Raw genomic sequence first — 15,567 nt, forward strand, 5'->3', positions numbered from 1 at the left:
CTTTTCTCAAATTTCACTCCTAACATGTGTGTCACCATGCCCACATACTTGATTTCAAAGCAAATTTCTAAAAGAGTTTTTACCTTATGCTTTTGCACTTAGCTTGTGCACACATGGATCGATATATCGATATCATTTTGAATATGTCCCAGTTTTTCTGGTGAGTTATTTAAATGATCAGACAAACCGGAGCATAAATCTCGTTCTAGTTGACAACTTCTATTTGACTAAATCCCTTTGTGACTAAAAAGGCTTTAAAAATTGGCTTCTCAGCAACTGTATTCTTTCTAAATACCGATCTGTTCTTTACAGGAATCAACATCAGATGGTTGCTCAATCAGTTTCGAAGCATCTTGAGTTAATTTCTTCATTCATTACAACTATCCACTCCACTGATTCATCAGAATTAACTGCTTCATGATACGATAATCTTTCATCACTGTTTCTTCCTCATATTATGTGTGTTCTTGTGTTCATGCTTTTGCACCATAAGCCTTCTCTCAGGAATGAAGTGTCATTGGATGAAATTGCTTAAACCTGATTTTTCTTTTTTTACTTCCTTTCCTGGCCTGCAGCTATTTTATGAAATGTCAGCATGTTCCACAAGTTCTTGATTACCTTCAGTTTCTTCCAAATTTTCTCCCCTAACCTGAAAAACCATAAAATTCCTCTCCAGTGCTGGAATCTCCTCTTTCAATTCGTAGTTCATCTTCAATACTTGGAAACGATAATACTCCAACAGTTCAATAGATTCTTTTTGTTTCTTATTTTCAGTTAATCATTTGCCATTCAAAAATTCTTTGAATATATAGTCCCTGGATTCCACAGCCTGTTTCGTTTCTGGCATCTGCATCCTGTAGCCACTGTTATGTTGAGAATATCCTACAAGAACACCTTTTTCTGCCCTTGTGAATAATTTTGAACAACATATTTGTTCGGGAACATGAACAAAAACATTGCATCCTATCAGATTTAAATGTCTCACACTAGGCTTTTTACGTGTCCACATCCATGTGGCATTTTTTTGTTGTTATTGTGGCTATTTGTAACACGATTTCTTATGTTTATCACAGTGCACATCAACTTTCAGCTCAGCCCAAGAACTCTTCGGTAAATTACTTTCTAGTAACTGTAACCTTACCATATTCATTAATGTTCTGTTGAGGCTTTCAGCTTCACTGTTTCACTGCAGTGCCATTGTTATTTCATGCCGAATTCCTTCAGATTTGCAAAACTGTGACAATTTGTGTGAGCAGAACTCTAGGCCATTGTCCATGTGAATTCTCTTAAAGTGTTTCCTGGTTTGTCTTTCTGTTTGAATCATCCACTTCAGGAATTCTTCAAATACTACATCCTTAATTTATAAGAAATGTGCGAATATGTATCTGCTTTCATTGTCCATGATACTCACTAAATATCTATTGCCTCCAAAACATGAGATCACCATGAACAAGTTATAAAGTGTTTGTTCCTTCAATTTGTAATACAGTTTTCAGAAACGGTTTTTGTGACGATATACCCACAAACATCCGTCACATGGGTGTATTTCACCTTTATTTTCGCAGTCTAATCCAAGGACTGCTTCCTTTCTTATCATTTTGTTTATTGTACATTTACTGATATGCATCATTCAACGATGCCAAAGTCGAGAGATTTTGTGTTACATTCATTGTTTCTCAGTATGTGCACATGGCTTTGTATTTATGTAATGTAAATGACCTTTCTGCTGAGTATTAATAAGCAGTCTTCCAGCGTCATCATGCAACCTAGAAAAGAACCTTTCCATCATTTTCAATGAGCTGCCTCACTGATAAGATTCCGTGGTCGATCATGAGCACAAGTAGTGTATTGTCTGCTAAGAATTCCATAGCCAAACCTTCATTGCTAATTATATTTGCCCTTACTGTACATTTCCCTACAGCTTCTGTTTTTCTGCCACCAACTGAGATTATGATCACAGCTAAAATATTTTTGTCAACAGCTGAAAAATAATTTTCATTTGAAGCCATGTGATGAGTTTCCCTGGAATCTGCTATCCAATTATTACCATTCAGTGTAATTGTGCCACAGGCAGCACTCATACTACCAACGCCTAGTTTCTTTTTGAATTCACCCTTTTCAGGACTGTTTTTCGATATGTGACTGACTTTGTGGCAGTTGCAACAAACAAAACTACCTTTCCATGCTGCTTCTTTCTGTGTTTGTTTCTGTCATTTGTCACGTTCCGTAACTGTCATTGTTCAATACTTTTGAATACCAGCATTAGCTTTCAAGGATGTTGCTGAATGTTTATCTTCATTATATTCATGATGTGTAGCATATTCAGCAAGAAGACATCTTTTAATTGTAGCACACTTAAAATCATTATCTGGCAAATTGCACAAAGCTGTAACTACTGCATCCCTTTCGTCTGGAAGTCTTCACAGAATAGTCATTGCTAAACCTGCATCCTCAATTTCATCACCAGTGTTCGGTAGACATAATATAGTTTTGTATATCAATCTGAGATAATTTTCATAGAGTCACAATTTTTCATTTTTAGTGAATATAACTTTGTCTCTGTTGCACAGTGCGAAATTTGCTATCCCTTGGGGCCTATAAATTTTGAAATTCTTTGCATACTTTTGTTGGATTTGACAAACTTCATAAATGCATTTGCTGCCCGTTGCATTTAGAAAGTACAACTTTTGGTAGTGCCTTCAAATCTGTACACATGTTAATATACAGGGTGATTCAAAAAGAATACCACAACTTTAGGAATTTAAAACTCTGCAACGACAAAAGGCAGAGCTAAGCACTATCTGTCGGCAAATTAAGGGAGCTATAAAGTTTCATTGATGCTAAGATGGCGACCGCTCAACAGAAAGCTTTTTGTGTTATTGAGTACGGCAGAAGTTAATCGACGACAGTTGTTCAGCGTGCATTTCGAACAAAGTATGGTGTTAAACCTCCTGATAGGTGGTGTATTAAACGTTGGTATAAACAGTTTACAGAGAATGGGCGTCTGTGCAAAGGGAAAAGTTCTGGACGGCCGAGAATGAGTGATGAAAATGTAGCACGCATCCAGCAAGCATTTGTTCGCAGCCCAGGAAAATCGACTCGCAGAGCTAGCAGAGAGCTGCAAATTCCACAATCAACTGTATGGAGAGTCCTACGAAAAAGGTTAGTTATGAAACCTGAACGTCAACTACCCGAGGCGATGGATCGGTCGCCAGGCAGCCCGTGACAGAGCACTTCATCACTGGCCTCCAAGAAGCCCTAATCTTACCCCCTGCGATTTTTTCTTATGGGGGTATGTTAAAGATATGGTGTTTCGGCCACCTCTCCCAGCCACCATTGATGATTTGAAACGAGAAATAACAGCAGCTATCCAAACTGTTACGCCTGATATGCTACAGAGTGTGTGGAACGAGTTGGAGTATCGGGTTGATATTGCTCAAGTGTCTGGAGGGGGCCTTATTGAACATCTCTAAACTTGTTTTTGAGTGAAAAAAAGAAAAACCTTTTTAAATACTCTTTGTAATGATGTATAACAGAAGGTTATATTATATTTCTTTCATGAAATACACATTTTTAAAGTTGTGGTATTCTCTTTGAATCACCCTGTATAACATGTGTACAGAGCTTTTAGTTGGGCTAATTTACACAAATAGTTTCCTATTTTCTTCGTTAGCACGACTGGACCCATAACCGTTGTTGGTAGTGGAATAAAACTGCTGTATCACACACATTATTTAAAATTATTTAATTAGATAGATAAAAAAAATCAACTCACCAAGCAGCAGCAGAACACAAACACATAAAAGACTGTTGTGATTGGCAAGCTTTCGGAGCCAGTGGCTCCTTCTTCAGAAGGGTTGAAGGGGAAGGAAGAAGGATGAAGTAAAAGGACTGAAGAGGTCTAGGAAGGGGGGTAGATTTCAAGAAAGTCACCCAGAATCGTGGGTCAGGGGAGACTTATTGTGCGGGAGGAGAAGGAAAAACATTATTTTTATTGAGAGGAAAACTGCGTACACCATCAAAACAGCAACAGAGCAACACAGTAACAACACTTTTATTGCCTTTTTAAATAAAGTCAATGATAATCCAATTACATCATAAAATGGAATGATTGGATTAACAGTTACTTTACAATAAACACATAATATACACTCTTGTTAAAAAGCAAAACTAATGTGACACATGATGTTATTTATTTTTCCTGTATTCATTTCTTTCTCCCTCCTATCTTTGTCCATATCTTCTTCCTCCCCTATGTTGCTCTCCTCCTCCCTCCTCTCTGTCCATCATCTCCTGCCCCCTCTCTACGTTCATTTCGTCTCCCTCTGTCCTCCTCCTCTTCCCCCCACCCCCCACTCCCTCCTGACCCTCCCCATTCTCTGACATTGAGCCTTGTTTATCGGCTTTGCAAAGGAAATCTTGATGGGGAACTGAAATACTTATAAAACAGTACATTTTTGTGTGTGCAGTTGTCTAATAGATCAAATGCCTCAATATTATAGTTAAAACTGACTGCAAGAAAGGAAACTAAACTGCACATTTTCACACAACAACATTTTCTTTCTCTCATTTGGTTTTAGCAGAAAACCTGTATATTGTTGTTTAAAAAAAATATGTAGGCTTTGTTGGTCTGACTGAATGTTTATTAGAGTATAGTGAAACGTGAAGTAAATGGATCAAGAACTTCTTGAGATTTTCACTAACAATGTTGAACTATAATTTTTTTCATATAGAACTATAAATTTTGTAAACATATTTATACACCATATATAATAGAAAAATAAGTAGTCTATGTCTGTCCGAACATGTGTAAAAATTGGAAATAAATTGGTCAAGAACTTATCAAAATTCTTTTTCTTAACAGTAATAATAATGTTCATTTGTCCATATAAAAAGAGTTAGGCTATTTAGTCTGTCAAGTGGAGATATTTTCCAAGTCACTCAGCATCCCCTTATAATAACTGAGCAACAATAAAACTGCATCATCAGCAAACAATCTGACAGTGCTCTGACTATTGGATTAATCATTTACGGTATGTATACTGAAAATATTGTTGAGAGTGCACCGCTAGTTCCTGCAACTAATAAGGCGAGTACACCGTTCGCTTGTTACATATTTTTATGAGCTCCAAACAAGAGCGACGTATTTTCAGTTATCTGTGAAGTTACTAGTTTATTTTTGTAATTTCTTGCATGTTTAAGTGTTTACTAGGCACAACCTTTTATTCAATAACAGTGTAGTGTACAGTACCGCCATTGCTATCGACCGTTGTATCGACTCTCGTATTGTGTAGGCTTTTGTTTGTTTGGTTAGAACAGCTCAGAGTCGGTTAGACCGTCAGTGAGAGCGCACTGCTAGTTCCTGCTACTAATAAGTTGAGTACACCGTTTGCTTGTTACATATTTTTACGAGCTTCAAACAGGAGCGACTGCAGTAATGGATAGGAACTGTGATTGTTGTGTACAGATGGGAGCTGAGCTGGCAACTCTTCGCTCACAGCTTCAGGCTGCTTTGGCTTTCGTCACACAGCTTGAGGCTGCTGTCAAGGGGCATCACTGTGGGGGATCGGACACGGGGATACGAGGGACATTGAGCACGTCCCACATGTCCTCCGGTTAGTTCACTGCTGTGACCTCCCTGGGTACTGCCTGCAATGAGGTTGACCCTTCACCTGTGGTCGAGTGGGAGATTATTCCAAAGTCTGGCAGGCAGCGAAAAACTTTCCGAGGGGCCGATCGTAAGGCCTCCCCGGTTCATTTGACGAACAGATTTTGGGTGTTATCTGTGGCTGATGATGTCTCGAGCTGGATGCAGTCATCCACCCTGTTCCAGAGTAAGCCTCTCGGCCTTCACGGTCTGGGCATTCACAGAGGGTGGGGGGGGGGGGGGGGGGGTTTGCTGGTAGTTGGGAGCTCCAACGATAGGCACGTAATGGGGGCCCTTAGGAACATGGCTGCCAAGGAGGGGAAGGCCGCCAGTGTGCATTCCAGAGGGGGGGGGGGGGGGAGTCATTCCGGATGTGGAAAGGGTGCTTCCGGATACCATGAGGAGTGCTGGGTGCAGCCAACAGCAGGTGGTGGCTCATGTCGGTACCAATGACGTGTGCCGCTTTGGATTGGAGCAGATTCTGTCTGGTTTTGGGCAGCTTGCGGAAATGGTAAAGACTGCCAGTCTTGCTTCTGAGATTAAGGCGAAGCTTACCATCTGCAGCATCGTCGATAGAACCAACTGTGGTCCTTTGGTGCAGAGCCGAGTGGAGGGTCTGAATCAGAGGCTCAGGCGGTTCTGTGACCGTGTAGGCTCCAGATTCCTTGACTTGCACCATCGGGTGGTGGGTTTCCGGGTTCCGCTTAATAGGTCAGGAGTCCATCACACACAGGAGGTGGCTACATGGGTAGCGGGGACTGTGGGGAAGGGACTGGGCGGTTTTTTAGGTTAAAGGGTCTCGGGGAACCACAGAAAGGGCGTCCGTCTAAAGGTGGGCAGGTAGTAAGGTAGTTGTAGAAACAATTGGTATTGTAGTTGTAAATTGTCGTAGCTGTGTTGGGAAAGAATCAGAGCTCCAAGCCGTAATAGAAAGCACTGAAGCTCAAATAGTTGTAGTTACAGAGAGCTGGCTAAAGCTGGAAATAATTTCAGCCGAAATTTTTCAAACGATCTAAGAGCGTTCAGAAAGGCTAGATTAAATACAGTTGGTGGTGGAGTATTTATTGCTGTCAGAGGTAGTAGCAAAATTGAAGTAGATAGTTAATGTGAAGTAGTATGGGTAGAGGTTATACCTGAGAATCGGACTAAACTATTAATTGGATTGTTTTACCGACCCCCCCCCCCTTCCGAGTCAGAAGACGTAGTTGCTGAACAGTTCAAAGAATACTTGATTCTCATTTCAAATAAGTACTCCGCCCATACAATTATAGTCGGTGGTGACTTCAGTCTACCTCGATATGCTGGGAAAATTATACGTATAAAGCCGGCGGCAGGCATAAAACATCATCCGAAATTTTTCTGAATGCTTTCTCAGAAAATTAGTTCATGAGCCCATTCGAAATGTAAATGGTTGCGAAAGCATACTTGACATTTTAGCAACAAATAATCCTGGACAGATAGTGAGTATTGTAATGAATACAGGGATTAGTGACCACAAGGCAGTTGCTGCTAGGCTGAATACCATAACACCTACAATCATCAAGAAGAAACACAAATACATCTATTTTAAAATGCCTTTTTAAGAGACAGTCTTCACTCCTTCCTATCTGATCATGTAAGTGTAGAAAACTTGTGGAATATTTTCAAAAAGATAGTATCAACAGCAATTGAGAGATATTTACCACATAAATTAATAAGTGATGGTACTGATCCCCCATGGTACACAAAACGGGTCTGATCGTTGTTGCAGAAGCAACGAAAAAAGCATGCCAAATTCAAAAGAATGAAAATCCCCAAGATTGGCAAAGTTTTACAGAAGTTCGAAATATAGCGTTTACTTCAATGCAAAATGCTTTTAATGATTTCCACAAAGAATTTCTGTCTCGGAATCTGGCACAAAACCCAAAGAGATTCTGGTCATACATAAAGCACACCAGTGGCAAAACGCAATCAATACCTTCACTGCGCGATAACAACGGTGAATCACTGACGACAGTGCCACTAAAGCAGAGTTATTAAACACGGTTTTCCAAAACTCCTTCACCAAAGAAGACGAGAGTAAATATTCCTGAATTCCAATCAAGAACAACTGCCAAGATGAGAAACATAGAAGTAGATATCCTCTGTGTAAAAAAGCAGCTTAAATCACATAATAAAGGTAAGGCCTGTGGTCCAGATTGTATACCAGTCAGGTTCCTCCCAGAGTATGCTGATAAAGTAGCTCCATATTTAGCAATTATATACAACCCGTCGCTCGCAGAAAGATCTGTACCTAAAAACTGGAAAATTGTTCAGTTCACACCAATACCCAAAAAGGGAAGTAGGAGTAATCCGCTGAATTTACACGCCTATATCACTAACGTCGATTTGCAGTAGGGTTTTAGAACATATACTGTATTCGAACATTATGAAGCACCTTGAAGAAAAGGATTTATTGACATATAGTCAGCACGGAGTGCTATCGACAGGGGATGTCAAATTGATTCCATATTTTTAGATTTCCAGAAGGCTTTCGACACCATTCCTCACAAGCATCGTCTAACCAAACTGTGTGCGTACGGAGTATCGCCTCAGTTGTGCGACTGGATTCGTGATTTCCTGTCAGAAAGGTCACAGTTCGTAGTAATAGATGGAAAGTCATCAAGTAAAAGAGAAGTAATATCCGGCGTTCCCCAAGGAAGTGTTATAGGCCGTCTATTGTTTCTGATCTATATTAATGACATAGGAGACAATCTGAGTAGCCATCTTAGTTTGTTTGCAGATGATGCTGTCATTTACTGTCTTGTAAAGTCATCAGATGATCAAAACAACCTGCAAAATGATTTAGGTGAGATATCTGTATGGTGCGAAAATTGACCATGAATAAGGAAATGTGTGAAGTTATTCACAAGAGTACTAAAAGAAATAGGCTAAATTTCGATTACGCGATAAGTCACACAAATCTGAGGGCTGTAAATTCAACTAAATGCTTAAGGATTACAATTACAAATAACCTAAATTGGAATGATCACATAGATAATATTGTTGGTAGAGCAAACCAAAGACTGCGGTTCATTGACAGAACACTCAGGAGGTGCAACAGTTCTACTAAAGGGACTGCTTACACCACGCTTGTCTGCCCTATTCTGAAGTATTGCTGTGTGGTGTAGGATCCGCATCAGGTGGGACTGACGAATGACATCGAAAAAGTACAAATAAGGGCAGCTTGTTTTGTATTATCGTGAAATAGGGGAGATAGTGCCACAGACATGATACGTGAATTGGAGTGGCAATCATTGAAACAAAGGCGTTTTTCGTTGTGACAGGATCTTCTCATGAAATTTCAATCACCAGTTTTCTCCTCCGATTGTGAAAACTTTCTGTTGGCACCCACCTACATAGCGAGAAATGATCATCACGATAAAATAAGAGAAATCAGGGCTCGCACAGAAATCTTTACGTGCTCATTTTTGCTGCGTGCCGTTGGAGAGTGGAATGGTGGAGAGACAGCCGGAAGGTGATTCATTGAACCCTCTGCCAGGCACTTTATTATGAATAGCAGAGTAATCACGTAGATGTAGATGTAATGCGTCCTTGCAGTGAACCCAGTGTTATTTTCATTTGCCATCCAGTTTAATGTACCATGCTCTGTTCTTGTGGTCTTCACTCCAGAGACTGGATTTTGTGTAGCTCTCCATGCTATTCTAGCCTTTTCATCTCTTTGTAACTACTGCAACCTAACATTCTTTTGAATCTGCTTAGTGTCTCTTGGTCTCCCTCTACAATTTTTACTCTCCGCACTTCCCTCCAATACTAAATTGGTGATCCATTGATGCCCCAGAAAGTGTAGTACCAACCGATCCCTTCTAGTCAAGTTGTGCCGCAAATTTCTCTTCTCCACAATTCTATTCAGTACTTCCTCATTAGTTACGTGATCTACCCATCTGATCTTCAGCATTCTTCTGTATCACCATGTTTTGAAAGCTTCTATTCTCTCCTTGTCTAAACTATTTATCGTTCATATTTCACTTCCATGTGTAGCTACACTCCATGCAGATACTTTCAGAAAGGACTTCCTGACACTTAAATCTATACTCAGTGTTAACAAATTTCTCTTCTTCAAAAACATTCCTTGCCATATCCAGTCTACATTTTATATCCTCTTTACTTCGACCATCATCAGTTATTTTGCTTCCCGGATAGCCAAACTCATCTACTACTTTAAGTCTCACTTCCTAGCCTGATTCCCTCAGCATCACTTAATTCGACTACATTCCGTTATCCTTGTTTTGCTTTTGTTGATGTTCATTTTATATCCTCCTTTCAGGGCACTGTCCATTCCGTTCAGCTGCTCTTCCTGGTCTGACAGAATTACAATGTCGTCGGCAGACCTCAAATTTTTTATTTCTTCTCCTTGGATTCCAATTCCTAGTCTGAATTTTTCTTTTCTTTCCTTTACTGCTTATTTAATATAAGATTGAATAACATTGGGGATAGGCTACAATCCTGTCTCACTCCTTTCTCAATCACTGCTTCCCTTTCATGCCCCTTGACTCTTATAACTGCCATCTGGTTTCTGTACAAATGGTAAAAAGAGACTATTCCAGCTAACATTGTCAAAAGCTTTCTCTAAGTCTACAAATGCTAGGAACATAGGTTTGCCTTCCCTTACCCTATCTTCTAAGACAAGTCATAGGGTCATTATTGCCTCATGTGTTCCAATATTTCTGCGGAATCCAAACTAATCTTCCCCGATGTCAGCTTCTACCAGTTTTTCCATTCGTCTGTAAAGAATTTGTGTTAGTATTTTGCAACTGTGACTTATTAAACTGATAGTTCGGTAATTTTCACACCTGTCAACACCTGCTTCCTTTGAGATTGGAATTATCATATTCTTCTTGAAGTCTGAGAGTATTTTGCCTGTCTCATACATCTTAATCACCAGATGGTAGAGTTTTGTCAGGGCTGGCTCTCCCAAGGCTATCAGTAGTTCTAATGGAATGTTACCTACTATTGGGGCGTTGTTTTGATTTGGGTCTTTAAGTGCTCTGTCAAATTCTTGACCCAGTATCATATCTCCCATATCACTTCACCTATGTCCTCTTCCATTTCCACAATATTGCACTCGAGTACATCAGTCTTGTATAGACTCTCTATATACTCCTTCCATCTTTCTGCTTTCCCTTCTTTGCTTAGGACTGGTTTTCCATCTGAGCTCTTGATATTCACACAGGTGGTTCTCTTTTCTCCAAAGTTCTCTTTAATTTTCCTGTACGCAATATCTATCTTACCCCTAGTGATATATGCTTCTGCATCCTTACATTTGTCCTCTAGCCATTCCTGCTTAGCAAATTTTGCACCTCGTGTCAATGTCATATTTGAGATGTTTGTATTCCTTTTCGCCTGCCTCATTTACTGCATTTTTATATTTTCTCATTTCATCAATGAAATTCAGTATCTCTTCTGTTACCCAAGGATTTATACCAGCCCTCATCTTTTTACCTACTTGATCCTCTGCTGCCTTCACTATTTCATCTCTCAAAGCTACCCATTCTTCTTTTATTGTATTTCTTTCCCTTGTTCTTGTCAGTCATTCCCTAATGCTCCCTCTGAAACCCTCCAGAACCTGTGGTTCTTTCAGTTTATCAAGGTCCCATGTTCTTAAATTCCTACCTTTTTGCAGTTTCTTCAGTTTTAATCTACAGTTCATGAACAGTAAACTGTGGTCACAGTCCACACCTGCCCCTGAAAATGTCTTACAGTTTAAAAGCTGGTTTCTAAATCTCTGTCTTACCATTATGTAATCTATCTGAAATCTTCCAGCATCTCAAGGCCTCTTCCACGTATACAACCTTCTTTCATGATTCTTAAACCAAGTGTTAGCTATGATTAAGTTGTGCTCTGTGCAAAATTCTACCAGGCAGTTTTCTCTTCATTCCTTACCCCCAGTCCATATTCACACACTACTTACTACTTTACCCTCTCTTCTTTTTCTTACTGGCAAATTCCAGTGTCCAACGACTATTAAATTTTCATTTTCCTTAACTATCTGAATAATTTCTCTGATCACATCGTGCATTTCTTCACTCTCTTCATCTTCTGCGGAAATAGTTGACATATAAACTTGTACTACTGTGGTAGGTGTGGGCTTCGTGTCTATATTGGCTACAGTAATGCATTCACTCTGCTGTTCATGGCAGCTTATCTGCATTCCTATTTTTTTATGCGTTATTAAACCTATCCCTACATTACCCATATTTGATTTTGTATTTATAATCCTGTTTTCACCTGAGCAGAACACTTGTTTCTCCTGCCGATGAACTTCACCATTTTCTACTATATCTAACTTTAACCCATCCATTTCTGTTTTTAAATTTTCTAACCTACCTGCCCAATTAATGGATCTGACATTCCACACTCATATGCATAGAATTTTTTGTTCCTCCTGATAACAACGTTGTCCTGAGTAGTCTTCGCCTGGGTATCCTAATGGGGGACTATTTTACCTACGGAATATTTTACCCAAGAGGATGTCATCATCATTTACCCATATAGTAAAGCTGCATGTCCTCAGGAAAAATTATGACTGTAGTTTCCCCTTGCTTTCAGATATTTGCAGTACCAACAAAGCAAAGCCATTTTGATTGATGTTAGAAGGCCAGATCAGTCAATCATCCATACTATTGCCCCTGCAACTACTGAAAAGGCTGATGCCACCTTCAGCAACCACACATTTGTCTGGCCTCGGAACAGACACCCCTCCATTGTGGTTGCATGCAAGCCTCCCCACAAACAGCCAGGTCCATGGTTCTTGCTCTATCAATCAAAAATTCTTCAAGACAATAATTTTTTATTTGTTTAATTGTTTATTGATCAGTAGTGTTGTTGAGTATCTTTAGCATATCTAGGAAGACCTTAAAGGGAATGACTTTTTGTGTCCATCATGGCAGTTTATGTGAATCTGTGGACTGATATGGTGATTTGAGATTTTTACTAGGGAAAGATCAAAATAATACAGGGCTATAATATTTTCTTACTGATATAAGCAAGCTTGAGAGTAGCTTAAACAGTAACTTTTTCCCATTCAGTATATTCCATTGTATGTTGGACTTAGATGATTTTGATTTATTGTGGCAGTTGAAACTGGATGAAAAGGAAACTTGCTGTCATAATTGTTTTGTAACTTATAAACGATAATACTCATTGTCTATCTGTACACATGGTGATCATATTTAGTCCTAAAGGAGAATGCTGTATCAAACTGCATGATCATAGAAGCAAGTGTGTGTCACTATGCCTCTGTCTTCATGCATTTGTCATCATATTGCAAGGAATTTATGTTGTACATATACAATTAATTGTAGAGTCACTTCTTGATAATGACGTTTGACTTTGTGGTTAAACGGTGCCTCTGGTATCAAAAAGAGTGCAGTTGGGTTTACAGCTGCAGATTTCCATTTCATTAATTATAAGTTACTTTGCAATCTTCTTCTTCCTTGCATTTTCCCATATTCTGTGTGGTCAGCATTTGTTATATGGTTTTGGCAATGTTAGTGACAATTAGTGGCCATATGCTCTTCCTGATGCTATCACTCTTTGTAGGATGGAATTGGTGTATACTGTCTGTGGGTGGAATAATTTCATGTTCAAGTGTGAGAATGTATTTTAAATGTTTATGTAATGTATATCTGACTGGTATGTGCATACTAGCCTGGTAATTACCTAGTTGAATGTGTGAAACTGCCTAAAAGTCACATCCAGGATGGCTAGCATGTCAACCATCATTGTTAATTCATGAGGTGGATTCAATCTGGGTTCAGGCTCACCTCCCCGAATCCTGGAAGCAGCATGCGAACATACACATCTATCTTGGTGGGTGAGGGCTAGTTTACAATGACACCAGTTAGTTCTTAACATAAGAGAACCTGTTATATGGATTGTTGCTGTTTTACACTAACAACACATTCTTTATTTGTTCCAGATGGTCGTGTTTTTGAGCCACGAGTTATTGTAGCTTCTCCCCTGGGTATAAATGATTTGTGTCGTGCAGTGCGGAGAGGAAGTAATCTTAATCCAACTGCAAGGTATGTTCTGTTTTTTCCATATACTACTGCTGTTATTATTGGTGATGTCATTATGTATTAATCTGACTTTCGTCAATTCTTCGTAAGAAGTGGATCGAGATCGAGCCAGACACGACCGATTGCGGCCAGAGTGCCGCAAGGTTCGGTTCTGAGTCCCGTTCTCTACTCAATCTACACTAACGACATACCCAAGCAGGTCGGCGGAGGGATTGCTCTCTACGCCGACGATACAGCAATCTTCAGGAGCTGTAGTAACCTTGCATTCATACGGCGCAAGCTACAGGAGCACCTCGATACAATCACACAGTGGTGCAACATTTGGAAGATAAAAGTAAACCCTGAAAAGTCCCAAGCAATATATTTCACGACCAGGCTGAAACTCCCAGACCAACAACTCACCATTGGCGGTCGGGACCTAGCCTGGCGTAACCGTATCACATACCTAGGCCTCGAAATAGACAGTCGTCTTACGTGGCAACAACACGTCCACAAAGCTGCGAACAAAGGCTGCGCCCTCCTGTCGCAGCTATACCCCCTCCTAAAGGGTGACGGCCTCACCCTAAACTGCAAAATGCTACTCTGGCGTCAGCTCATGCTACCGGCCATCTTGTATGGATCGGAAGTATGGTCGATGGCGTCAGACACCACGCTGGCACGATTACAGCGACTGCAGAATAAAACCTTCCGAATCATCACAGGCGCTGACAGATATGTCCGAAACACACAAATAAGAGAATTTTTAGGCCACCCAACCATATACTCCCTCATAAAGGAGAAATCCACCATACTTTATGAGAAAACTCAAACATCGCCCCACCAACTCATACAAAATTTAGGTCACGATCACCCCCATTTTCAACATAAGCGCCCAAAACTAACACTCACCCGTCAATTTAGAGACATTTAGAGAACACAGACACACACACAGAACAAACATTTACATAAAAAACACGCACACAGCACAATATCTCATTTTCATAAATCCCCAAGCGCACTACTTGAAGTCAGACGGGCACAACCCAGTGGCACTTCGGTACACTAGAACAACCTGAGAGAGACTCGAGAGAAAGTAGTCGGACAATAAAAACAAAATTCGTTTCACCACAGATGAGTACCAAAGTTCGCATTCTGACCACACAATATTTTATAGGAGATATAACTAGATCTTATTTACACATATGGAGATGGTTTGTAATGATTTTATAGCAGATTTTTGTGACTTTTCTTGATTGTGGCATTTCAGGTGTACTGTTTCAGTAAATTACCTCAGTAACTGTACCTGTGTAAAACAGTTCTGCTGAATAATAATGGCTCATTTTTCTTCTCACATTTGTGTGTAACTAGATTCATTCTTCCAGCCACTCATCAAGCAATTTTTTGTATGTGTAACAAAACAAGGAAATTATACAATAAAAATTGAAAATCTAAACTCCAAGTTGGATGAAACTGACAACTACAGGAAAAAAGGCAACAGGACTTTGTTATTTCCTTTATTTCACAAGTGGATCCATTTTGTTAAGAGAGGAGGAAAGAATTTCACAATTGGAGAATTCTATGAGAAAAAGGAGGCTACTTGAGTCAGAAGTCATTGTCCAGTGAGACACACATGTTATGAAAGTGAGTGAAAATTGCACTGCAGATTGCAATAAATGATTCCTGAATCCGACCAAGACGACCTTGCACACATTTCTGTCTGTAACTTTTATGTTTGTATGTATGGTTTTTAAGACTGAAGGATATCGTCTACATTCTAGTAGCAGAAACTGAAACAAATTAAGCAACAATGTCAAATAGTAGTGAGATCGTATTCTTCTTATACACTGCTATTTTTCAGATTTGATGGTCTTATGTTTGTAC

General features: G+C 39.7%; 1 protein-coding gene across 1 annotated transcript in view; it reads left to right on the forward strand.

Annotated features, from left to right (window-relative positions):
- The window catches only part of LOC126162833 (E3 ubiquitin-protein ligase RNF169-like), a 94,416-nt gene that overhangs the window by 52,568 nt on the left and 26,281 nt on the right, over nt 1-15,567 (forward strand). The window contains exon 7 of the mRNA XM_049919595.1: nt 13,608-13,710. Coding sequence (XP_049775552.1) covers nt 13,608-13,710 — 103 coding nt within the window. The remainder of the gene's footprint in view (nt 1-13,607; nt 13,711-15,567) is intronic.

Source organism: Schistocerca cancellata, chromosome 2 (assembly GCF_023864275.1).
Source record: "Schistocerca cancellata isolate TAMUIC-IGC-003103 chromosome 2, iqSchCanc2.1, whole genome shotgun sequence".
NCBI lineage: Eukaryota > Metazoa > Arthropoda > Insecta > Orthoptera > Acrididae > Schistocerca > Schistocerca cancellata.